The 27917-nt window shown below is 45.4% G+C and overlaps 1 protein-coding gene across 3 annotated transcripts in view; it reads right to left on the reverse strand.

The window, feature by feature from the left end:
• The window catches only part of LOC139545794 (glutamate receptor ionotropic, delta-2-like), a 607650-nt gene that overhangs the window by 461104 nt on the left and 118629 nt on the right, over positions 1 to 27917 (reverse strand). For all 3 annotated transcript variants that reach the window (XR_011669139.1, XM_071353972.1, XM_071353973.1), the window contains exon 2: positions 26716 to 26871. Coding sequence is in view for 2 of the 3 variants with exons in the window: in XM_071353972.1 (XP_071210073.1) it covers positions 26716 to 26871 (156 nt within the window). In the remaining variant the exon portion in view is untranslated. The remainder of the gene's footprint in view (positions 1 to 26715; positions 26872 to 27917) is intronic.

Raw genomic sequence — 27917 nt, forward strand, 5'->3', positions numbered from 1 at the left:
GGCATTTTCAGAACAAGAGGCCAAGCTCTTCCTTTCAGAGGACTGAAAGCTGTGTCTGTGCTTCGGACAATTACCACAGGGGAGGTAGAGAATACTACACACACACACACACACAGGAAGACAGGGGATAGAGAAAGTGTGGTTTGATTATCAGATTATTTATTAATGTTCAGGCTTTAAATATAGTTTAGAAAAAAGCTGAGTTCTAAAGTCTTTTCATCTTGGCATGCTGAATGCTTACCGAGCTGTACGGACCAGTTAAGGGAGATTCTGATGACATTAAAACAGGGAAAGCTTTTTTGGCCAGTCCTTGCACCATATTTTATAGAGACTATAAAACACAAGTAATAAAGTACTGGCTTTTTTAGTCCGCCTCGGTCTCATTGTTTCTGGGCAGCTTATTCATTTATTGACCAATTTTGGCCTGTCAAATTTCTCTCTTCCAACAAAAGAGTTAGATGGGTGGATTATTTTAAATGTATTTCTTTAATGAATGAGAGGTGGGATCCTGCAGTGCTTGGCAGAGGATCATAGTGTCACAACAGCAGCCTGTGTAAAGTATGAATCATTAAAGTGGCTGGTAAGACACATCAATCCTGGACATCCCACATAAAGAAATACTACAGTTTACTATAGAATACTACAGTACTTACTATAGAATGCTGTAGTAAACTGTAGTATACCGTAGAATATTATACTAAACTCTCGAACATGTTGTGACGGCCCCAGGATCTCTTTCGTAAGGATGTTAGAGACGGTCCTCGCTGTGGCCTGACGCAGGGCAAAGAGCTCCACCCACTTGGAATAGTAATCAACAAAAACAAGCAGGTACACATTCTGATTGGAGCTTCTAGGAAATGGACCCATCAAATCCACTCCTAACATTTCCCAAGGTCGGGTAACCACAGTTTGCTGCAACTTGCCAGCAGGTTTTCTACCTTCTGGTTTGTACATTTGACAAACCTGACAGTTTCGGATATGTGACTTCACATCCATGCTCAGATGTGGCCAGTACAGTAATGCTTGCAAACGCTTGTAGGTTTTGAACCTGCCCAAATGACCAGCTAATGGGTCTTCATGGAAATGTTGAAGCAGTTGAAGGCGTAGAGTTTCAGGTATGTACATTTGGTAGAGTGTTCTGTGAGGTAGTTGTACAACTCGGTAGACTTTGTCTTCAATGATGGTCAGCTTTGTGGTAGGGTTGACCATCTTTTCTCCATCTTCCAGGATAGTCTGGTACAAAGCCTGTACTTCTGGATCATCCTGTTGGGCTTTCCAAATGACCTCATCAGAGATGGGAAAGTCAGTTTTGGGTGAGTCTCAACTGCTAGACAGGACAGTAGCACATGTAAGATGAGGGCCACCATTACCACAAGCAGGAGCTCTGGATAAGGCATCTGGAACAGTGTTGTATTTTCCTTTCCTGTATTCTACTGCAAAGGTGAACTCTTGCAACCGTAGAGCCCATCTGATGAGCCTGGTGCTTGGTTTGTTGGTCTTGAACACCCACACAAGGGAGGAATGGTCAGTGACCACAGTGAAGTGTCTTCCCTCCAGGTAGTACCTCCACTTTTCCAAAGCCCAGACAACTGCAAGGCACTCTTGCTCGGTTGTGGAGTAGTTCCGTTCTGCTCCATTCAAGGTCCGACTGGCAAACGCTAGCACTTCTTCAGTACCAAGTCCAGTCTGTTGGACTAGGACAGCACCAAGTCCAACATCACTTGCATCAGTGTAAACAACAAAAGGGCAATCAAAGTTGGGATGACCCAAAATGGGAGGTGTGACGAGGTGTCGTTTCAGGGTTTCAAAGGAGTTCTGGCACTCTGCCGTCCATCGGAATTTCGCTCCTTTTCGCTTCAACGCGTTGAGGGGTTCTGCCACCTGGGAGAAGTTCCACACAAACCGATGGTACCATCCAGCCATCCCAAGGAACCGTTGAAGGGCCTTGAGTGTGGTTGGCACAGGGAAGTCTTGTACAGCCTTGGTCTTTTCAGGATCCACATGAATACCATCAAAAGACACAATATGGCCAAGGAACTTCAGGGAGGTTTGGCAGAAGTTGCTCTTCTTCATGTTCACTGTCAGACCAGCTTCTCTTAGCTTGTCCAACACTGCTTGAAGATCTTGAAAGTGGTCCTCTCTGTTCTGGGAGTAGATAATTATATCGTCCAGGTAGACAAAACATACAGTGGGGAGAACAAGTATTTGATAAGTATTTGACAGCGGAGTCAATCACCACCTTCCGGAGACACCTGAAACCCCACCTCTTTAAGGAATACCTAGGATAGGATAAAGTAATCCTTCTCACTCCCCCCCCCCTTAAAAGATTTAGATGCACTATTGTAAAGTGGCCGTTCCACTGGATGTCATAAGGTGAATGCACCAATTTGTAAGTCGCTCTGGATAAGAGCGTCTGCTAAATGACTTAAATGTTAAATGTAAAATGATAACCTGCAAAATCGGCAGTGTTTCCTACTTACAAAGCATGTAGAGGTCTGTAATTTTTATCATAGGTACACTTCAACTGTGAGAGACGGAATCTAAAACAAAAATCCAGAAAATCACATTGTATGATTTTTAAGTAATTCCTTTGCATTTTATTGCATGACATAAGTATCTGATACATCAGAAAAGCAGAACTTAATATTTGGTACAGAAACCTTTGTTTGCAATTACAGAGATCATACGTTTCCTATAGTTCTTGACCAGGTTTGCACACACTGCAGCAGGGATTTTGGCCCACTCCTCCATACAGACCTTCTCCAGATCCTTCAGGTTTCGGGGCTGTCGCTGGGCAATACGGAATTTCAGCTCCCTCCAAAGATTTTCTATTGGATTCAGGTCTGGAGACTGGCTAGACCACTCCAGGACCTTGAGATGCTTCTTACGGAGCCACTCCTTAGTTGCCCTGGCTGTGTGTTTCGGGTCGTTGTCATGCTGGAAGACCCAGCCACGACCCATCTTCAATGCTCTTACTGAGGGAAGGAGGTTGTTGGCCAAGATCTCGCGATACATGGCCCCATCCATCCTCCCCTCAATACGGTGCAGTCGTCCTGTCCCCTTTGCAGAAAAGCAGCCCCAAAGAATGATGTTTCCACCTCCATGCTTCACGTTTGGGATGGGTTCTTGGGGTTGTACTCATCCTTCTTCTTCCTCCAAACACAGCGAGTGGAGTTTAGACCAAAAAGTTATATTTTTGTCTCATCAGACCACATGACCTTCTCCCATTCCTCCTCTGGATCATCCAGCTGGTCATTGGCAAACTTCAGACGGGCATGGACATGCGCTGGCTTGAGCAGGGGGACCTTGCGTGCGCTGCAGGATTTTAATCCATGACGGCGTAGTGTGTTACTAATGGTTTTCTTTGAGACTGTGGTCCCAGCTCTCTTCAGGTCATTGACCAGGTCCTGCCGTGTAGTTCTGGGCTGATCCCTCACCTTCCTCATGATCATTGATGCCCCACGAGGTGATATCTTGCATGGAGCCCCAGACCGAGGGTGATTGACCGTCATCTTGAACTTCTTCCATTTTCTAATAATTGCGCCAACAGTTGTTGCCTTCTCACCAAGCTGCTTGCCTATTGTCCCGTAGCCCATCCCAGCCTTGTGCAGGTCTACAATTTTATCCCTGATGTCCTTACACAGCTCTCTGGTCTTGGCCATTGTGGAGAGGTTGGAGTCTGTTTGATTGAGTGTGTGGACAGGTGTCTTTTATACAGGTAACGAGTTCAAACAGGTGCAGTTAATACAGGTAATGAGTGGAGAACAGGAGGGCTTCTTAAAGAAAAACTAACAGGTCTGTGAGAGCCGGAATTCTTACTGGTTGGTAGGTGTTCAAATACTTATGTCATGCAATAAAATGCAAATTAATTACTTAAAAATCATACAATGTGATTTTCTGGATTTTTGTTTTAGATTCCGTCTCTCACAGTTGAAGTGTACCTATGATAAAAATTACATGCTTTGTAAGTAGGAAAACCTGCAAAATCGGCAGTGTATCAAATACTTGTTCTCCCCACTGTATCTTCCCTTTGAGGTCACCTAACGCAATCTCCATCAGTCTTTGGAAAGTGGCAGGTGCATTCTTTAATCCAAAAGGCATCACCTTAAATGAAAACAAGCCCTCAGCACAGACAAAAGCAGTCTTGTCCTTGCTTTCCTGGTCCATCTCAACCTGCCAATAGCCACTATTGAGGTCAAGGGTAGTGAACACAACAGCGCCAGACAATGACTCCAGGATTTCGTGGATGGTGGGAAGAGGATAGGCATCAGTCTGGGAAACATTGTTGGTCTTCCTATAGTCCACACAAAATCTAAGACCACCGGTCGTTTTTGGAATGAGGACAACAGGAGCAGCCCAGGGAGAGGAGGAACGTTCTATTATATCTTGTGTCAACATATATTAATGAGTCCCTTTTGGATGATTAGCTTCGCTGGGGACAACCGATATGGCTTTTGCTTGATCGGCATTTCCTGTGTAAGGAATATTTTGTGCTTCAGGAGTCCGGTGCGTCCTAGCTTTGAAGTACATACATCAGCATTATTCTGCAGCTGTTCCAACAGCCTTAACTCCTCTGGCTGTTCCAGCTGAGCTCTTCTTACAGCCTGTAAAAGGAGATCATCAGAAGGATTACCCAGGGTTAGTGGTACCGGAGCAACGGCAGAGAAGACTGCTACATTTGGACCCCAATCATGTAACTTTGTAGCTTCTGATTGGAAGAAATGCTTCTTGCTCGGATTGTTTGGAAACCAGTAGCAATTGTGTGCTATATCAATCTGGACACCACTGAAGTACATGAAATCAATTCCCAACACGACAGGAAAAGCAAGGTTCTTGGTTTGTAGGATAACCGAAGGAATCATATAGGAGCGGTTACACAGGCGGAACTCCACCTCACTCCATCCAAGTGGTCGTTTAGCCTCACCGTCAGCCAGATACAGTGGACCTTCTGTCCACGGCTTCAAGTTGTATTTTGGACCTTGAACCTCCTTCCACAGTTTCTCATTGAGCAGTGTGTAGGATGACCCGGTGTCCAGGATGGCTCTTCCTGTCCATGGGCCTATGGACAGGGGTAACACCAGCTGGTGTGGTATTAACTGAAAGGAAGGGGATGTCGGCGGGGGGGCGTAGGCAGTGACTCTTGAGGTTTCAGCTCTGGTCAAAGCACCCAGAGTAGGATGGTCGTTCCTGCGAAGTGTGTTAGGTGTGTTGGCCTGTTGTGATTTGTGGTTTCTGGAAGGGTTTACTTGATACGGTCTTGGACATGTAGCTGAAGAATGTCCCTTTTGGCTACATCTCCAACAGAACATGGGAGGGGTCTTGGCTGGAGACTCTGGCTTGGGTAACTGTTTGGGTGTCTGTTTCTTTCTCTGTTCATATTGCTGTTGGCATTCTCTGTCCTTCTCGAACTGCTGTCCCAGGCGAACCAGTCCATCGACAGTGGTGACTCTTTCTCTGAGTTGACTGGCTAGTAGTGGGTTGATGTTCTTCAAGATCAACTTAATGACCTCTTCCTCCTCAATGCCAGGTTTCCACCTTCTGCACAGGGAGTGGTAACCGTATGCAAAGTCACGGATATTCTCATTCTCCCTTTGCACTCGATTCCTGACTCTGTCTGCCAGCTCATCTGTGTAGTCCTCAGACAGAAATGCAGAGGAAAACTTGGCCTCAAAGTCAGCCCAGGAGGTAGTGGTGAGACGTGCCACATCCCACCAGTCTCGAGCTGTCCCATGCAACACATTCCTCAATGTGGCAAGGAGTTCTTCGTCAGCCAGGGGATTGAGGGCAAGAAAGTCATGACATCTTTCCAGATACATTAGCGGATCAGGACTGTCATCCTTTTTCCCAAAGGTGGGAAATTGCAATTTAATGGGCATCGCTCCCACATGACGTCTACTCAAATCACCATGAACAAAAGAGCTAGGAGGGATTGAGGAAGTAGAGGGTGAGGGAGTTATCGAACCATGAAAATGAACACCAGGATGCATGGTGGATTGCATCCTGCAAGGGGTGGCTGCAGCATGGCCTTGTCTTGGCTGTTCTGAGGTGCCAGCTTGGCCCTCAGTGGTCTGAACAGAAGTGGACACAAGAGAAGCTCTGTGCAAGGAGTTGTGCCTAATGGAGGCCATGTCAACAGACATGTCATCCAACATTTTAACACAATTAGAGAGCTCTGTCTGCAAGTGGTCTACAGTGTTTACCAGGGGAGAAAAAACAGAATTGACGTCCTTGAGGACCTCAGTGTGATGATGTTGCAGGCGCCACTGGAGAGTGGCAGTGAGTTGGCTTTGTTGGTAGTCAAACTGCCTGTTCATGGCACCAGTAACATCCCGTCTTCCACTCTCACTGAGCTTTGTCAGAGTGTGGGTTAGAGTACTCAGTGAGTTTCTGAATTCCATGGCACTCTGTTGTTGCTCTTCACTCAGACATTTGAATTTATGGTGGATTAGAGTTTGGAGGTGTTGTTGAGTCCGACGAATATCAAGGATGTCACCTTGAAGTTGTAAGACTACAACCTCTGGAGATAAACCGGACAATGGAGGAAGGTTGGGCGTCAGAGGAAGGGCTAGCTCAGTACTTTCACACAGATCCATGTCAATAAGTGAGTTACTAGTTAGACCTCCTGTGGCCTGTGGTCCAGAACGACCATTCAGATTCCCAGGGCTCTGGCCCAAATCAACTCCATTCTTTCCATTCACATTATGATTTGTATTGTTGGCTCGGTGGTCAGAATGGCCCTGTTTATTCCCATTGACAGGTAGAATATGGATGAGCACATTTTCTTGGGGTGAATCCATTGTTTTAATTCCACACAAAATATTTGCTTGGGTTAGTTCTTAATGTTGAGGTCCCATCTGGGGTGCCATTTTTTATGTAACGGTTTTGACTTGAGGTTATTTATAGGGGTGCCAGGTAGGTTGTGCCTACCAGAGAAAGCATGGGTTTCTCCTTTTAGTTTGGGAGGGAATGAGTCCCATCTGGTCCGTCAAGTCACACCAATACAAAGGACTTATGTAAAAGTCAAGATGGAAATATACTTTTCATAAACCCCTTAAAACATTGGAAAGAACTTCAAACAAGTGTATTCTTTTGCGTGGTTGTATTAACAACATAAATGATCACACACACAACAATATAACAAATCAATGCACTTATGTTCATTTAGAAATGTCCTGTACCTCGGGCATAAAAAGAGTCCAGCCCGGTAAATAAGTTCAGTGACTCAAGTGACCTTAGTCACGCAACGTTTGTCCGTAGCATAAACCCAGTATATTCATACACTCAAAATAACACTTATTTTGCAACACAACTAGAAAGCGTATCAAAGACTAATCAAAGAATAATACGTCTTAACAACTAGATAAATCACAGTATACATCACCCCAAACAAATGAAATACCGTGTACAAAAAGTTGTAGTCAGTCGGTCAGTCAGACAATCCGCCAACAGATCTCCAGCGGAGAAAAGCCACGAAAACCAACGGAGAGTTGTAGTCCACAGACGCACAGAGTGGATCCAATCCTGGGTAAACTCGTTTTAAGGCTACAAAACACACTGCAAGGCAACAAACAAACGTAATAGCGAAGTTTCATGAACTGAAGGTAGTACACATCCTCATTCATGTCTCGATCACAACTTCACCTTTGCGCAGCTGATGCTGGCTATTTAATTGGGAATTAAAGGGGAAGCGCCCTATTAGAAGGAGAAGCACTGAGACGGTTCAGAAATATTCAGGGCCGTCACAATGTGCAGTACATAGTGTAAGAATATTTCAAAGATAAATACACAAGGCAGAGGATGAGAGGGCAATAGAGTACTAATGATTAATGGAAATAGTGTTTTTTTCTGTAATATCAGAGACAGAGACATGGGAGGAATTTCAGACCGGGACTCATAGCTACATGGCAAGTTTTCATTGGTCCAAATTGTTTATACATTGAACCTGAAATAGGATACTGTTTTATTGCAATGAATTCTAATTGGTCAACCACAGGCTGGGGCTGGGTTATAAAACTACATCCGGGTCCCTTTGTTCTGTGGAGAGAATCACTGGAGAGATTCTCTGAGGACAGGGAAGAAATTGCCATCTACTTCCAAGCATGATTTGTCCTCTTTGAATAAACACATTTTCCTCCCCCTGATTTGCTTTGGAGTCTGTGTTATTGAAGAGTAACATCAACTGCTAACATTAGTATAGAATGTTGTAGTACACTGTGGAGTACTATAGTAAATACTACAGTATTATCCCCCCAAAAACCGCTGTAGTAAATACTACAGAAATGTCTGCAAAAACACTACTGTCTGCAAAAACACTACAGTAAATAAATCCCCTCCCCCATATCCCAATTTGTGCCACTAAGTGAAAAACCTACATGCCAAGTGTAGACCATATACATGGTCCACATATACAGTAGGGAGAACAAGTATTTGATACACTGCCGATTTTGCAGGTATTCCTACTTACAAAGCATGTAATTTTTATCATAGGTACACTTCAACTGTGAGAGACGGAATCTAAAACAAAATTCCAGAAAATCCCATTGTATGATTTTTAAGTAATTAATTTGCATTTTATTGCATGACATAAGTATTTGATCACCTACCAACCAGTAAGAATTCTGGCTCTCACAGACCTGTTAGTTTTTCTTTAAGAAGCCCTCCTGTTCTCCACTCATTACCTGTATTAACTGCACCTGTTTGAACTCGTTACCTGTATAAAAGACACCTGTCCACACACTCAATCAAACAGACTCCAACCTCTCCACAATGGCCAAGACCAGAGAGCTGTGTAATGACATCAGGGATAAAATTATAGATCTGCACAAGGCTGGGATGGGCTACAGGACAATAGGCAAGCAGCTTGGTGAGAAGGCAACAACTGTTGGCGCAATTATTAGAAAATGGAAGAAGTTCAAGATGACGGTCAATCACCCTCTGTCTGGGGCTCCATGCAAGATCTCACCTCGTGGGGCATCAATGATCATGAGGAAGGTGAGGGATCAGCCCAGAACTACACGGCAGGACCTGGTCAATGACCTGAAGAGAGCTGGGACCACAGTCTCAAAGAAAACCATTAGTAACACACTACGCCGTCATGGATTAAAATCCTGCAGCGCACGCAAGGTCCCCCTGCTCAAGCCCGCGCATGTCCAGGCCCGTCTGAAGTTTGCCAATGACCATCTGGATGATCCAGAGGAGGAATGGGAGAAGGTCATGTGGTCTGATGAGACAAAAATAGAGCTTTTTGGTCTAAACTCCACTCGCCGTGTTTGGAGGAAGAAGAAGGATGAGTACAACCCCAAGAACACCATCCCAACCGTGAAGCATGGAGGTGGAAACATCATTCTTTGAGGATGCTTTTCTGCAAAGGGGACAGGACGACTGCACCGTATTGAGGGGAGGATGGATGGGGCCATGTATCGCGAGATCTTGGCCAACAACCTCCTTCCCTCAGTAAGAGCATTGAAGATGGGTCGTGGCTGGGTCTTCCAGCATGACAACGACCCGAAACATACAGCCAGGGCAACTAAGGAGTGGCTCCGTAAGAAGCATCTCAAGGTCCTGGAGTGGCCTAGCCAGTCTCCAGACCTGAACCCAATAGAAAATCTTTGGAGGGAGCTGAAAGTCCGTATTGCCCAGCGACAGCCCCGAAACCTGAAGGATCTGGAGAAGGTCTGTATGGAGGAGTGGGCCAAAATCCCTGCTGCAGTGTGTGCAAACCTGGTCAAGAACTACAGGAAACGCATGGTCTCTGTAATTGCAAACAAAGGTTTCTGTACCAAATATTAAGTTCTGCTTTTCTGATGTATCAAATACTTATGTCATGCAATAAAATGCAAATTAATTACTTAAAAATCATACAATGTGATTTTCTGGATTTTTGTTTTAGATTCCGTCTCTCACAGTTGAAGTGTACCTATGATAAAAATTACAGACCTCTACATGCTTTGTAAGTAGGAAAACCTGCAAAATCGTCAGTGTATCCAATACTTGTTCTCCCCACTGTATATATGTGACCCATTACCAGGGTTTCTGTGTCTACAGTTTTCTAGACAAATTGGGCTACTTTGAAAATTCAATGTCGCAGGTAAAAATGTATTAGTCCCGGGTTGCAGGTTTTGGGCTACTTCTAATTTGTATCGTGGCCACCATGACAATTTCTTAAATATACAGTACCAGTCAAAAGGTTGGACACACCTACTCATTCAAGGGTTTTTCTTTATTTTATACAATAAATATGCTGAAATGACAATATCAATGGAGTCATTGCAAATCAACTTGTGCCACCTGTGTAGCCTACCTGGAGCTGGCAAACTTCTATTTATTGTTGTTGTAGCCTTGTGTTATTATGCAATTAGAGACAACAGTGGGGTCAAACTGGAGAATCCAGTTCCTTCATTTAAATATAAAAATATATTTTTTCAAACAAAACTACACTATATTTTTTTCTCTGAGACCCTCAGGATGACAAATCAGAGCAAGATTACTGAATGTCAGTAAATTCAGCAAAAAAAAAGAAACGTCCCTTTTTCAGGACCCTGTCTTTCAAAGATAATTCGTAAAAATCAAAATAACTTCACAGATCTTCATTGTAAAGGGTTTAAGCACTGTTTCCCGTGCTTGTTCAATGAACCACAAACAATTAATGAACGTGCACCTGTGGAACGGTCGTTAAGACACTAACAGCTTACAGACGGTAGGCAATTAAGGTCACAGTTATGAAACCTTAGGAAACTAAAGAGGGCTTTCTACTGAATCTGAAAAACACCAAAAGAAATATGCCCAGGGTCCCTGCTCATCTACGTGAACGTGCCTTGGGCATGAGCAATAAAGGGCAATAAATTGCAATGTCCGTACTGTGAGACGCCTAAGACAGCGCTACAGGGAGACAGGACGGATGTGCCCCTTTTTCTACCCAATTGGTAGTTACAGTTTTGTCTCATCGCTGCAACTCCCGTACGGACTCAGGAGAGGCGAAGGTCGAGAGCCGTGTGTCCTCCGAAACACAACTAAACCAAGCCGCATTGCTTCTTGAAACAATGCCCAGAAGCCAGCCACACCAGTGTCAAAGGAAACACCGCTGACCGTGTCAGCGTGCACTGCCCACCACAGGAGTCACTAGTGCACAAGGACATCCCTGTGGCCAGATGCGACAGAGCCTGGACTCGAACCAGGCACAGCTAGCACTGCGATGCAGTGTCTTAGACCACTGCGCCACTCGGGAGGCATACTATTTAAATTTTTAATTTGAATGTATACTGTATGTTTGTATGGTCATCATTGATGATTATGTTAGTTTATGATTATGTCATCATATTGGGCTCTGCAGCTTTGCCGGGAACCAATAAAGGAGGGTCTTTGTGGTTAGGGGGAAGCTCTGCCAGGCTAAGTCCTGCAGACAACACCACAGTAGAAGCCATTACACCACACGGAGTGAGCAGGAAACCACTGCGCTCAATAGAGATGTAGCCTACGGCGGCACGCTGCCTCGCAAACATTCATAACTAAAGGAGCTTTTGTCCATAATTTCTGGGAAAACTTGCCAGGTTCACATTGAGGGGTTGCCAGACATGCCATTCTGGGGGCCAAGTCCCTCTGTGGAGCCAACGGGCCCCAGCAGAAGGGTTTCACCCAGCTGTCAGCTGCAGAATGCTATCATATTGCCACTTTATTACAAATGACAGCCTCACCGCTGGAAATGCCCGCCATTGATTAGAGTCTGGATAATTGGATTGTGGCGATGAAGCTGAATGCTGGCATTTAGAAGGAATCCTTTTAGGATATCAGGCTGACCGAGGCACAGCCAAGGACCAGGGGGAGGATAGGTGATGGAGGGATGGGAGAAAGATGACTCACATGAAATGGTCTTATGCATTACATTGCTTAGTAAGCTGAGACTATACTGTAGATTCCATTGAGGGGGTCACATAACATAATTACTAAATAAAAAGGTTACAATATCACTGGCCATCTGGTACAACATTCGCATTTGAATGATCTGAACGGTGTGTGTGTGTGTGTGTGTGTGTGTGTGTGTGTGTGTGTGTGTGTGTGTGTGTGTGTGTGTGTGTGTGTGTGTGTGTGTGTGTGTGTGTGTGTGTGTGTGTGTGTGTGTGTGTGTGTGTGCTTGCTTGCATGCATGCATGCGTGGAACAGGTGAGAAGCCCGATGGTGCCTAACCTCATCAGATAGCTAACCCTGTTGGGTATAGCCCATGTCCCTAGTCGATTATATAAATGGGCTGTATAGAGCAAACATCTGTTGTCTTAACCTGGGAATGAATCACTGACATTTTCCCTTCCTGTGATTCCCCCCCCCCCCCCCACACCTACGAAAACAAACAAAAGCACAATCCTAACCAACTGTGAACTCTGTATCTTTCATAACTCAGAGTGGCTTCATCGAACACTAAAATATTGATGTCATTAAATATGCTCTGGTCAAAAACTCAGCTTGTTTTCTGAGAATCCGGTGAGGAATCCCGCAGAGAGGCTGGAGAATGAGACATGCGGATATCTGCAGAGGCTTTTTATCGTATAACCAAATATGAGAACACACAGACTCATTGATTGCTCTAAGTGTCTACTGCTGCTTCCTGTCCCATTGTATTCCAATCAAAATCACAATCCTCTCCATCCTGGCTGTTCACGACAAAAAAAGCTCAAACATGAAGATATTCATCTCACTCCATTTATTTAATTTCTATGATGTCTGTCTCGCCTAGGGTTGCAAGTGTATATTTACATTTACATTTAAGTCATTTAGCAGACGCTCTTATCCAGAGCGACTTACAAATTGGTGCATTCACCCTATGATATATTACGGGAAACATTCAACGTTTTCCAGTATACTACCAGAATGTTGGTAACTTTCAAGGATTTTATGTAATTTATCACAAGGCATCTAGTAGCCCTTGTGGGTACTTGAGATTATCAAAGGTGTCTGTAACTATCTCTGGCCCATGTAAAATATATATTTAAAAAAACAAATAAGATAATTTTTTAAGAAAAAATTGAATGACAAAGTGTAAAACATTATCCTAAATATAAACCATAAATTTAGTGAGTACCATTGGTGCTTAGCGTTTTACACTCGTACCCATATCGGGGTTCAAAATAGCAGATTTGGACACTGATAAACACCTAAATTGGAAGGCAGTGGCTGTACAGTAACATGCTATACATGATGTCAGAGTTCAAGGTCTCTGCTTCACAGCGCAGTATTGGCTTTGACTGACAGCGGTTCTGAACTTGAACACTGCGAGCGATAAAAAAGTTGCCTCCCGCTAATTGGGCAACATGTTCACATTTTTTGGAGTCTGAGTGAGGGAAATCCTGTAAATAAAGCGGACTCGATGCATTTCGAAGGGTGAGATGTTGAGGATTATAATAACTACGGCTTTGATGTCATACAAGCAAGACAAACACCCATTACTGCACATTTCCAAATCATAAAACCCCTGTAATATTCAGTGTTGACATTTATGATGACTATGTTCGATGTGCAAGATGACATGGTGTCATACCCTGGGTTGTTCTGAACAGAATGAGCCTATCCCTGCTAGCAATGAGGAATCGGCCTAGAAGCGGCCCTCTTCCGGGGGGCCGGAACTGGTTGAATTGGCCCGGAATCGGGTGTTGGACTCGGCCCGGAATCAAAATGAATGACTGCCCAGAATCGGCCCAAGTACATCGGGCTGTTTCCGTCTACCGGAATTCAGCCAACATCTTACCAGAATCCCCCCAGAAGCAGCCCGATGCAATTTTAAATAAATGTATACAACATTTCCAGATTTAGTCATTTTAAATATTACTATTATACATTTTATACAAACAAATTATACCCATCCACATTTGTAAAAATTATTTTAACCCCCTTTTTGTCATATCCAATTGTCTTGTTCCATCACTGCAAATCCCGTAATATTCAGGAGAGGCGAAGGTCGAGAGCACCAATGTGTCGGAGGAAACACCGTACACCTGGGTGACCGTGTCAGCATGCATGCGCCTGGCCCGCCACAGTGCGATGGGACAAGGACATCCCGGCCGGCCAAACCCTCCCCTAACCCAGACGACGCTGGGCCAATTGTGTGTCACCTTGTTGCGGCCAGCACGGGTATTTAACCAACATATGTAGCAACACAGTTTGCACTGCGATGCAGTGTCTTAGACCACTGCACCACTTGTGAGGCCCCATCCACAGGTTTTATCAATGCTTATCAATGCTTTATCAATGCTTATCGATTGCCTTGCACAAAGTATCAAAATACTAAAATACTACTTAAACAGGACTCTTAAAGAATTTCATTTAACTGTTAATTCGATTTTTTGATGACAGAAACAATGAGAAAATGTGGAAAAAATAAATAAATAATGAAATGTTAATTATATAGCACATCTAGGAGAGCTCAAAATAGCACCTTAAAGTTGAAGACTCTTCTTTGAGTCGAAAACGTGCATTGAAATTGCGTAGGAATTGTGCACACTTTGGAGAATTATGTGGCCACTTGCAGACGTTATACCTCTCACTCAAACCATTTTTTGTCTTATGTTGCATATACCCCAAATACTGATTATAGTCAGATTTTGTTATCAACAAATAATGCAAAAAGTACAGTAAATATCAAATGCACATAAAATCAACTGTGTAATGTTTGGATTCAGTCTAATAATTTTCCCATAATCTCCAAACTGTTCCCCTTTGATTGCTCTGCATATGCATATGCTATCCATATTTCTTCTGTAAGAAACATTTCAATGTAGCTCTATCCATATAGGCCAATTCCCACGAGTGTAAGGGCTAACATGAGGGTTTCAGCATGAAATATCCTTTTTTTATTTTTATTTTTTTATATGTCTTTGTTGTAAATGTTTTGGCGCCAAACGGGTGGCGGTCGTGTAAAAAAACAATAGTTGGAGGTTGTAACGGCTGTCCTCCTCCTCTTCATACGAAAAGGAGGAGTATTGAGGGAACCAAGGCGCAGCGGGTTGTGAATACATGATGAATTTTATTTTTTAAAATAAACAAAACGAACAAACACGAAAACGAACTATACTTGAAAATGATACAAAATAACAAAACGAAAGTAGACAGACCTGAACAACGAACTTACATACAACGTGAAGAACGAAATGAACAGGAACAGACTACATAAATGAACAAACCGTAAACAGTCCCGTATGGTGCAAACATCGACACAGACACAGGAGACAATCACCCACAACGAACACTGTGACAACGCCTACCTAAATATGACTCTTAATTAGAGGAACGCCAAACACCTGCCTCTAATTAAGAGCCATACCAGGCAACCCTAAACCAACATAGAAACAGATAACATAGAATGCCCACCCAAACTCACGTCCTGACCAACTAACACACAAAACTAAACAGAAAACAGGTCAGGAACGTGACATAACCCCCCCCTCAAGATGCGTACTCCGAACGCATCACCAAAAAGTCCAGGGGAGGGTCTGGGTGGGCATCTGACCACGGTGGTGGCTTAGGCTCCGGGCGTGGTTCCCACCCCACCATAATCAATCCCCGCTTCCGTATCCTCCCCACAATGACCACCCTCCAAATAACCCCACCTAAATTTAGAGGCAACACCAGAATCAAGGACAGCTCTGGGACAAGGTAGCTCAGGACATAGGGATAGCTCAGGACAGAGGGATAGCTTAGGAGAGAGAGGTAGCTCAGGATAAAGAGGTAGCTCAGGATAGAGGGGCAACTCCGGACTGAAGGGCAGCTCCGGACAGAGAGACAGCTCTGGACTGAGGGGCAGTTCTGAATTACTAGCCGCTTCTGGCTGAGGGACAGCTCATGGCTGACTGACGGCTCTGGACGCTCATGGCAGGCTGACGGCTCTGGACGCTCATGGCAGGCTGACGGCTCTGGACGCTCATGGCAGGCTGACGGCTCTGGACGCTCATGGCAGGCTGACGGCTCTGGACGCTCATGGCTGGCTGACGGCTCTGGACGCTCATGGCTGGCTGACGGCTCTGGACGCTCATGGCTCTCTGACGGCTCTGGCTGCTCATGGCTCTCTGACGGCTCTGGCTGCTCATGGCTCTCTGACGGCTCTGGCTGCTCATGGCTCTCTGACGGCTCTGGCTGCTCATGGCTCTCTGACGGCTCTGGCTGCTCATGGCTCGCTGACGGCTCTGGACGCTCATGGCAGGTTGACGGCTCTGGCTGCTCATGGCTCGCTGACGGCTCTGGCTGCTCATGGCTCGCTGACGGCTCTGGCAGATCCTGTCTGGCTGGCGGCTCTGGCAGATCCTGTCTGGCTGGCGGCTCTGGCAGATCCTGTCTGGCTGGCGGCTCTGGCAGATCCTGTCTGGCTGGCGGCTCTGGCAGATCCTGTCTGGTTGGCGGCTCTGGCAGATCCTGTCTGGTTGGCGGCTCTGGCAGACCCTGTCTGGCGGGCGGCTCTAGCGGCTCCTGTCTGGCGGGCGGCTCTAGCGGCTCCTGTCTGGCGGACGGCTCTGTAGGCTCATGGCAGACGGGCGGCTTTGCAGGCTCATGGCAGACGGGCGGCTTTGCAGGCTCATTGCAGACGGGCGGCTCAGACGGCGCTGGGGAGACGGATGGCTCAGATGGCGCTGGGGAGACGGATGGCTCAGATGGCGCTGGGGAGACGGATGGCTCAGATGGCGCTGGGGAGACGGATGGCTCAGATGGCGCTGGGGAGACGGATGGCTCAGGCCGGATAAGGCGCACTGTAGACCTGGTGCGTGGTGCCGGAACTGGAGGCACGGGGCTAAGGACACGCACCTTCATACTAGTGCGGGGAGCAGGGACAGGGCACACTGAACTCTCAAAGCGTACTCTATACCTGGTGCGTGGTACCGGCACTGGTGGCACCGGGCTGAGGGCACGCACCTCAGGACTAGTACGGGGAGAAGTGACAGTGTGTACAGGACTTAGGAGACGCACAGGTGGCTTAGTGCGTGGGGCCGGAACTGGAGGCACCGAACTGGATACACGCACTATAGGGAGAGTGCGTGGAGGAGGAACAGGGCTCTGGAAATGCCCTGGTAGCCTAGTGCGTAGTGTAGGCACTGTAGGTACTAGGCTGGGGCGGGGAGGTGGCACCGGAAATACCGGACCGTGCAGGCGTACTGGCTCTCTTGAGCATTGAGCCTGCCCAACCTTACCTGGTTGAATGCTCCCGGTCGCCCGCCCAGTGCGGGGAGGTGGAATAACCCGCACCGGGCTGTGTAGGCGAACCGGGGAAACCATGCGTAAGGCAGGTGCCATGTATGCCGGCCCGAGGAGACGCACTGGAGACCAGACGCGTTGAGCCGGCCTCATGACACCTGGCTCAATACTCAATCTAGCCCTACCAGTGCGGGGAGGTGGAATAACCCGCACTGGGCTATGCACTCGTACAGGAGACACCGTGCGCTCTACTGCGTAACACGGCGCCTGCCCGTACTCCCGCTCTCCACGGTAAGCCTGGGAAGTGGGCGCAGGTCTCCTACCTGCCCTTGGCCCACTATCTCCTAGCCCCCCCCCAAGAAATTTTTGGGAATTACTCACGGGCTTTTTTGGCTTCCGTGCCAGACGCGTTCCCTCATAGCTCCGGTTCCTCTCCTCGGTAGCCTCTGCTCTCCTCAGTGCCTCCACCTGTTCCCATGGCTTTTCGGGCTTCCAGCCACGTCTCCTTGCTGCCTCCTCAAACCACCGCTCCTGGGCTTTAGCTGCCTCCCTCTCTTCCTGGGAACGGCGATTTTCTCCTGCCTTAGCCCAGGGACCTTCTCCATTCATTATCTGCTCCCATGTCCAGAAATCCTTGTTTTTCTCCTGTCCCTTACTCCGTTTATTTTTCCCTTGCCGCTTGGTCTTAGCGTGGTGGGTGATTCTGTAACGGCTGTCGCTCTCCTCATCCTCGGACGTGGTGAGGAGAGAAGGATCTTCAGACCAAAACGCAGCTTCAGGGAAATAAGCCATCTTTATTATAAATACGACGGCAACACGAAACAAAACAAAACACTTTCAAATTTACAAAACAAGAAAACGACATAGACGACAAAACCTGAACATGAACTTACTTAACTGAAACGTAAAACTCACGGACAGGAAACAGACTACATCGAAATGAAACAAACCGTAAACAGTCCCGTATGGTGCAAACATCGACACAGACACAGGAGACAATCACCCACAACGAACACTGTGACAACGCCTACCTAAATATGACTCTTAATTAGAGGAACGCCAAACACCTGCCTCTAATTAAGAGCCATACCAGGCAACCCTAAACCAACATAGAAACAGATAACATAGAATGCCCACCCAAACTCACGTCCTGACCAACTAACACACAAAACTAAACAGAAAACAGGTCAGGAACGTGACAGAGGTGTTGCAGAGTTAATTGAAAATAATTTCATTGTTGATTAGATGCTTTTATCATTAATTAAGCTATTTTCTATTGAACCATATGGTCTATCCACTAGAAACTCATGGACAATATATGAACACAGATATAAAACAAATTATACTATAAATGAATACAGATTTGTTTTGTTATTCAAGCATAAATTACCTAAATTACCATAGATTGCCATAGATTATCTGTTACCAAAATTACAGAAGATTCCAGTAACTTTGGTAAATTACCGGTAGCTTTGCAACCCTAGTCTCGCCTCATTATCACCTTCGCTTTCAATATTCTTGACACTTTCAACAAAATGGTAGGTATGGCACAACTTTGCTACAGAGCAGCATGTCATTTAACTAGATTATTTAACCTGTCTGTCAGTCATATAGCATTTCACCCTTCTTTTCCTCAAAAGTCGCTCGCCCTCCCAAGAAGACTTTGTAGACTTGCCTTGCTAAGCCCTATCCACCTCAGTCTCAGCCACAGCTCCGTGTGCTGTCAGCTTGGTGTGTTACTGGGAATCATTACTTATCGCTACATCTGAGAGCAGAAGACAAGAAGACTAGAACTCACAAGCAGCCTCCATGAGCGAAAAGCTCCTCTTCCACGCACCCCTCGTGCTGTTATCCAATTACAGTCCCCCTTACTGCTTTGATCAATATGAGCCGTGAACGCACGCACATCTACCTCTTCACTAATTCATCTGGTTATGGCGGGAGATGATGAGATATAACGCAGTGTCTAAACATAAGTGGCATCAGCATACCTTTCGCAATTAACCGTGTTTCACATGCAAAGCAATGAGAACAGGCTGTGCCTGGTTCCTTTAGCACACACCCGCTCTCCATAGAATTTTAGAACCAGATGCAAAATGCTCCAAAAACACCTTCCAAAGCTGAAGCGGTACTACACAGAGACGGGTGAGAAGGAACATCTCTACAAGCTCCCGGGCGGCTCGGGCTCCAGCAGCAGGGATGGTTTAAAGAGGACTGATGTTGATGTTGAGAACATCGCCTTCAAATCCCTGTGTACGATCCTGGCAAATCATCCCTGCAATCTAGATAATAATAAATATCTGGCTTCAAGAAGTCCTCTCTGTGTGTTTGTCCTTATTAATGTGAACAGTAATGGGTAGTGCCTGCAAGAATCCCCTTGTAGAGGACAAAACAAAGTGTGCTTATACATAGCGTTATAGATTCCTTGTTAATGGTGGGATTGGAGTTCAGGAGCCTCTCGTGGTCAGGCTAACTTTGTTGGAACTCGGCTCCATCATTCATTGAATCAGATGGCTCATTCAACACAAAACCCACTGATATTGCCAACTACTTTAATGATTTTTTCATTGGCAAGATTAGAAAACGTAGACATGACATGCCAACAACTAATTCTGAACCTACATATCCATGCATAACTGACCAAATTATGAAAGACAAGCATTGTAGAGGTGCAAAAAAAATATTGTTGTCTATCAACAATGACAAGTCACCTGGGTCTGACAACTTGGATAGAAAATTACAGAGGATGATAGCCATCTTTTCAATTTAAGCCTACAGGAAAGTGTGTGCATTCAGGCCTGGAGGGAAGCAAAAGCCATTCCGCTTGCCAAGAATAGCAAAGCACCCTTTACTGGCTCAAACAGCCAACCATCAGTATGTTACCACCCTTAATAAACTTTTGGAAAAAATTGTGTTTGATCAGATACAATGCTTTTTCACAGTAACAAATGAACAAAATGTTTTCAGCATGCTTATAGGGAAGGGCATTCAACATGTACAGCACTTACACAAATGACTGATGATTGGCTGAGAGAAATTGATAATAAAACGCTGCTCTGTTAGCCTTTAGTGCAGCTTTTGACATTATCGATCATCATTTGCTGCTGGAAAAACATGTGTGTTGTGGCTTTACATTCCCTGCTATATTGTGGATCGAGAGTTACCTGTCTAACAGAACAATGAGGGAGTTATTTAATGGAAACCTCTCCAACATAATCCAGGTAGAGTCAGGCATTCCCCAGAGCAGTTGTCTAGGCCCCTTACTTTTTTCAATTTTTACTAATGACCTGCCACTGGTTCTGAGTAAAGCCTGTGTGTCTATGTATGCTGATGACTCAACACTATACATGTCAGCTACCACAACAAGTGAAATCCCTGCAACACTTAACAAACAGCTGCAGTCAGTTTCAGAATGGGTGGCAAGAAATAAGTTAGTCCTAAAAACAAAAAAGCTAAGTATTTAGGAAAGATCATTCACTAAACCCTAAACCTCAACTAAATATTGTATTGAATAATGTGGAAATTGAGCAAGTTGAACTGTCAGGGTCAAAATATATTGATGCAACAGTAGCTAAGATGGGGAGATGTCTGTCCATAATAAAGCGCTGCTCTGCCTTCTTAACAATGCTATCAACAAGGCAGGTCCTACAGGCCCTGGTTTTGTTGCTTGTACCTGGACTGCTGTCCAGTCGTGTGGTCAGGTGCCACAAAGAGGGACAATTACAATTGTCCCAGAACAGGGCAGAACAGCTAGCCCTTAAATGTACACGGAGAGCTAACATTAACAATATGCATGTCAATCTCTCCTGGCTCAAAGTAGAGTATAGATTGACTTCATCACTACTTGTATTTGTGAGAAGTGACATGCTGAATGCACTGAGCTGTCTGTTTAAACTACTAGCACACAGCTCAGACACCCATGCATTCCCTACAAGACATGCCACCAGAGGTCTCTTCACAGTCCCCAAGTCCAGAACAGACTATGGGAGGCGCACAGTACTACATAGAGTCATAGACCCATACCCATAGGCCCAACAACCTGCCCGCTTGACCCTATCCCCTCCTCTCTTCTCCAGACCATTTCCGGAGACCTTCTCCCTTACCTCACCTCGCTCATCAACTCATCCTTGACCGCTGGCTACGTCCCTTCCGTCTTCAAGAGAGCGAGAGTTGCACCCCTTCTGAAAAAACCTACACTCGATCCCTCCGATGTCAACAACTACAGACCAGTATCCCTTCTTTCTTTTCTCTCCAAAACTCTTGAACGTGCCGTCCTTGGCCAGCTCTCCTGCTATCTCTCTCAGAATGACCTTCTTGATCCAAATCAGTCAGGTTTCAAGACTAGTCATTCAACTGAGACTGCTCTTCTCTGTGTCACGGAGGCGCTCCGCACTGCTAAAGCTAACTCTCTCTCCTCTGCTCTCATCCTTCTAGACCTATCGGCTGCCTTTGATACTGTGAACCATCAGATCCTCCTCTCCACCCTCTCCGAGCTGGGCATCTCCGGCGCGGCCCACGCTTGGATTGCGTCCTACCTGACAGGTCGCTCCTACCAGGTGGCGTGGCGAGAATCTGTCTCCGCACCACGTGCTCTCACCACTGGTGTCCCCCAGGGCTCTGTTCTAGGCCCTCTCCTATTCTCACTATACACCAAATCACTTGGCTCTGTCATATCCTCACATGGTCTCTCCTATCATTGCTATGCAGACGACACACAATTAATCTTCTCCTTTCCCCCCTCTGATAACCAGGTGGTGAATCGCATCTCTGCATGTCTGGCAGACATATCAGTGTGGATGACGGATCACCACCTCAAGCTGAACCTCGGCAAGACGGAGCTGCTCTTCCTCCCGGGGAAGGACTGCCCGTTCCATGATCTCGCCATCACGGTTGACAACTCCATTGTGTCCTCCTCCCAGAGTGCTAAGAACCTTGGCGTGATCCTGGACAACACCCTGTCGTTCTCAACTAACATCAAGGCGGTGACCCGTTCCTGTAGGTTCATGCTCTACAACATTCGCAGAGTACGACCCTGCCTCACGCAGGAAGCGGCGCAGGTCCTAATCCAGGCACTTGTCATCTCCCGTCTGGATTACTGCAACTCGCTGTTGGCTGGGCTCCCTGCCTGTGCCATTAAACCCCTACAACTCATCCAGAACGCCGCAGCCCGTCTGGTGTTCAACTTTCCCAAGTTCTCTCACGTCACCCCGCTCCTCCGCTCTCTCCACTGGCTTCCAGTTGAAGCTCGCATCCGCTACAAGACCATGGTGCTTGCCTACGGAGCTGTGAGGGGAACGGCACCTCCGTACCTTCAGGCTCTGATCAGGCCCTACACCCAAACAAGGGCACTGCGTTCATCCACCTCTGGCCTGCTCGCCTCCCTACCTCTGAGGAAGTACAGTTCCCGCTCAGCCCAGTCAAAACTGTTCGCTGCTCTGGCACCCCAATGGTGGAACAAACTCCCTCACGACGCCAGGTCAGCGGAGTCAATCACCACCTTCCGGAGACACCTGAAACCCCACCTCTTTAAGGAATACCTAGGATAGGATAAAGTAATCATTCTAACCCCCCCCCCCCCCTTAAAAGAGTTAGATGCACTATTGTAAAGTGGTTGTTCCACTGGATATCATAAGGTGAATGCACCAATTTGTAAGTCGCTCTGGATAAGAGCGTCTGCTAAATGACTTAAATGTAATGTAAATGTAAATAGACTACATGGAACTCTATTCCTGATAATAGAATTTATATGTTTAATTAATAATTAGAATATTCCACCCTGAAACCATATAATTGTATGAAATTGATTATAGTCAGTCAAATTATAATTAATGATGTGTGTAGTTTTAGTCAGAATTAGGGTAAAACAATATATCTGTACAATATATCTTTATAGTATCTTAAACACAGACTATCTGAGCAAAATTCGGTGCCGACCTGGCTAGCCTCTGGGAGATTTGAGAGAGAGCAGGGAGTACTTCTCACGGTCCCCCTAATCTTGGGGGAGGACAGGAAGTACTTCTCACGGTCTCCCTAATCTTTGTCGGCTGGGTAGTGATACAGTATGTGCGTAGGATACCTGCTGTTTGTGTGTGAAGGTATGTGCGCCAGGAGCCAGTATAAAATGGATGGTTTTGTCCAACGGAGGGGGACGTCCTCGTGAATAAACATTTTGGCTATTGTAGCTGGGACTGTCTGTTTCATTCAACCATAATCTTACAAATTCTGGGTTTCAGACTGAGCAGTTTAATTGAAGTTCAGTTTATGAACATTGAGAACATAATTCACGTAACAATTCCACATGAAGTAACTCATGTAAGCAGTAAAATCGAATTTAAAAAACAGATATAAATACACCTTGGCAGCAGCTAATGGGCATCCATCATAAATACAAATACAAATACAAACAGGCCTGTTGAGTTTGCAGACACCCAGCTGCTGGGTGTGTGTGTGTGTGTGTGTGTGTGTGTGTGTGTGTGTGTGTGTGTGTGTGTGTGTGTGTGTGTGTGTGTGTGTGTGTGTGTGTGTGTGTGTGTGTGTGTGTGTGTGTGTGTGTGTGTGTGTGTGTGTGTGTGTGTGTCCACATGTTTGTAAGACAAAAAGATGCTCAGTGACGACATAACACCTCCCAAATGGAGAAGACTTGGACAGGCTTCTTGGCGCATCTCGTTGCCTTTGTTCAGTCTTTGCTGTTTGAGATGACAACAAGGCGACAGGGCTCCCTTTCTTCCATCCCATTCAAATCCAGCGCCAAGCCTATTACAGGACGTGTTAGACGTACGGGGAGCATTGTAGTGGAGACACTGGGTAAACCAAGGCAGATGGGAGAAGCTAAGTCCCAGGTTTGGAATAAACACTCCTTCGGAATGTTATGCCATGGTTTAGCAACAAGTTCTGTCGGTGTGAAAAAGGCAAGTGCTGAGCATTAGCGGTAAGTCACTGCTAAGAGCCATGCTAAGACCTATGTGTAAATAGTATCAGACTCACCAAAGTAGTGTACGTGCCTATGTTTACATGGATGTATGCACATACTATATGTATTACAAACTCAGCAAAAAAAGAAACGTCCTCACTGTCAACTGCGTTTATTTTCAGCAAACTTAACATGTGTAAATATTTGTATGAACATAACAAGATTCAACAACTGAGACATAAACTGAACAAGTTCCACAGACATGTGACTAACAGAAATTGAATAATGTGTTCCTGAACAAAGGGGGGTCAAAATCAAAAGTAACAGTCAATATCTGGTGGACTGCACCGTATTTGCCAGTTCTTGCTGTGAGATGTTACCCCACTCTTCCACCAAGGCACCTGCAAGTTCCCGGACATTTCTGGGGGGAATGGCCCTAGCCCTCACCCTCCGATCCAACGACTCGTCAGTGAAGAGCACTTTTTGCCAGTCCTGTCTGTTCCAGCGACGGTGGTTTTGTGCCCATAGGCAATGTTGTTGCCGTTGATGTCTGGTGAGGACCTGCCTTACAACAGGCCTACAAGCTCTTAGTCCAGCCTCTCTCAGCCTATTGCGGACAGTCTGAGCACTGATGGAGGGATTCTGGCGTTCCTGGTGTAACTCAGGCAGTTGTTGTTACCATCCTGTACCTGTCCCGCAGGTGTGATGTTCGGATGTACCGATCCTGTGCAGGTGTTGTTACACATGGTCTGCCACTGCGAGGACGATCAGCTGTCTGTCCTGTCTCCCTGTAGCGCTGTCTTAGGCGTCTCACAGTACGGACATTGCAATTTATTGCCCTGGCCACATCTACAGTCCTCATGCCTCCTTGCAGCATGCCTAAGGCACGTTCACGCAGATGAGCAGGGACCCTGGGCATCTTTATTTTGGTGTTTTTCAGAGTCAGTAGAAAGTCCTCTTTAGTGTCCTAAGGTTTCATAACTGTGACCTTAATTGCCTACCGTCTGTAAGCTGTTAGTGTCTTAACGACCGTTCCACAGGTTCATGTTCATTAATTGTTTATGATTCATTGAACATGCATGGAAAACAGTGTTTTAACCCTTTACAATGAAGATCTGTGAAGTTATTTGGATTTTTAAGAATTATCTTTGAAAGACAGGGTCCTGAAAAAGGGACGTTTCTTTTTTTGCTGAGTTTATATTCTATATTATGTATTATAACACCAACATGAATCATGCATTGTTATTTTCTGTGCACAGTTATTTGTTTATAAATGAGCAGAGGTGGAAAACAATTATTCTAAATTAAGACCGAGCATAGTCCTGTAATATGTTTTCTTCACATCAATGCATCTACACAAAAAAGTGTGTTCTGATAATATATCACTAAATACAATCACTATAATAATATATCACTCCGTAGGCCATGATCAGAAATTAATTAAGAACCCTTTTTAATTAACAAAAGCAAATTGGATTTTATTGTCGTTGTTCGCAGAGATACAGATAAAAAGGTGTTTCGATACAAGTAACAAAAGATGCTTCCAGCAGACCCACCATCATCATTCAGCCAGAACACATGTAATGTATTCAGTAATAGCACTACTCACAATGAGACTTCAAAGACAAGAGAGCATCTCAGGTACAGATGCTCCAGAGAGGCTTAACAAAAGCACCAGTGGTAATAACTATTAGGCTCTTAGACTGCACTAGACTGTACACCTGCCGCCATCCACAAATAACCAGTGTCCATTAGCTAAACAGGTTCCAACCAGACTTCTCCTTGTGTTCAGACTTCCCAGGCTAGGGGTCTATAAGGGCCGAGTAGCTACCGGCGACAATATGACATGATGCTAGGAGCTTGTTATAGTAAGGGTTATTTGATGTCAGAAGGAACCGAAGGGACCTATTTAAAACCCAGGGAAATGTGACTCTTTTAGATGAGGTCTGTTCAGTCGAACACAGGTTTTGGTCTGAATTGTATTTTTTTGTTATCATTTATCAGTTAATTAAATCATGGAATCATGCTAGAGGAGTTCATTTATATTTTGTGCCACATGTCTCTGCATTTTAATCAGATATCTCCCGAGACAAATGCCATCGACGTTACCAGCTTAATTAATTGTTAGCAGCATTTCAAGTAATGGCCGTATTGAAACGTATTTCAGAAATATTGGAAGAATATCAACCAAAATGACGAGCCTTTTAATAAAAAATTATAATCTTCCCAATCCTAGAGTGCATATCAACAGTGACCGAGAGTATCACGGGTAAAGTACAGCGAAATCCAACAGACACCATTTTCAGAATGGTGCAACTACTGTAACAGTAAAAGAGATGTCCAAAACCCAAACCTTTTCTTCATTTTCTGGGGAACACCTTCAAAACCTAATATAGTGCTATTCAGTTCAGTGTGTCATTGATCAAGGTTCGGTCTGAAAATTGAGGGATTTTCAGATTCATGTGGGTTCCATCTGACATTCTGAAAGGCTGAAGCATATCCACACAAAAACCATGCAGAGTCGTCGGGGGAAAATAATGGACTTTGTCAGCCACTCCTCTGGCCTCGCTGAGTGTGAGATGGACTGCTGGTGGTGGTTGTAGTGACTGCAGGGTGAGGGCGAGGGCAGGGCAAGGCCTTACCTTCCTGGACCGCCTGGAAAGGGTTGTTCCCGTCCACAAACTCCACGGAGATGGTGATCTTCTCCGTCTCCAGGATCTCGTTGTTGAGGTTGAGGTCCGCCACAGCCATGCGGAACACCTCGTCATCCTTCCTGGCAGACTCATCAAAGATGGCCCCTTCGGAAAGAGAAAGAAGGGAGGAGAGAGAGAGCAAGAGGGGGGAGAGAGGGAGGAAAGGGGAATGATAAGTGATCATCGTGTCTAAGGAAAGTCTCTTGGGCCTCATATTGTACGTGTGCCTAAACATCAATAGAGCAACAATCCATTTGCTGGGAAATAAGTAAGGTATGCCACAGTCAATGGGTGTATACAATACAGGAACATTCTACCTACATCCTGCAGGAATCCAAATAGAGCCAGTATCTCTTCTTTTGGCCTTGCATTTCCTCTCTGCTTGTTGCCTGCAGCAAATGAGCTAGTAATTGTTTACAACTGCTCACTGAAGCAATGCTAAATGCATTTTGCTGACCTGCAAATAGTCATCATTTAGAAATAGATTGCGTGTATGATACAGATTGGTGATTCATACAGTAAACTCACCAATTCGGAGCTAATCTCACATTTTGGGGCCGATTGCGGGTCAGTGTGATTTTTGGTCACCCTCTTCATAGACCTTCACAAAAATTACAGCAAGGTAACATCCTGAGGATTGCAGTAGCCTATGCTATGAACCACGTCAAGCGACAAAGTCAGTCCTTGGGACAATGTGCACTGGAGAGTGTCCCTCAAGTTAGACATTCCAATCCCATTGCCATCCCCTCATTTAGCAACAAGAACACTTTGTAAACGTTTCATCATGTTTGTTCATGTTACTGGCATTTTCAAGCGTCCTACTGCTAGACATGTCCAATCACACGCAGGTTAAGATTGTTTATTTATAATTTTAAGTACATTGGAAGAATCTCAATTGCATACTTCTCGCGTCCTCTCTCCTCTCCTCCTTCTCAAAACCCACTGGAGGAGAAGGTGTCAAACACACTTTGCAAATGTTGCTAATGATTGTTAATGTTTCCTAGCGTTTTCAAGCACATTCCTACTGCTAGACATGTCCCACTGCCTGAAATTTCAGCCTGGTTTGGTGGGATGGAGTTTTGCCCTTCCTGGTAACATAACCAGGTGGTAAATTAGTTGATAAACAAATAAGAGAGAGTTCCAAAACTCTA

Source organism: Salvelinus alpinus, chromosome 19 (genome assembly GCF_045679555.1).
Source record: "Salvelinus alpinus chromosome 19, SLU_Salpinus.1, whole genome shotgun sequence".
Taxonomy (NCBI): domain Eukaryota; kingdom Metazoa; phylum Chordata; class Actinopteri; order Salmoniformes; family Salmonidae; genus Salvelinus; species Salvelinus alpinus.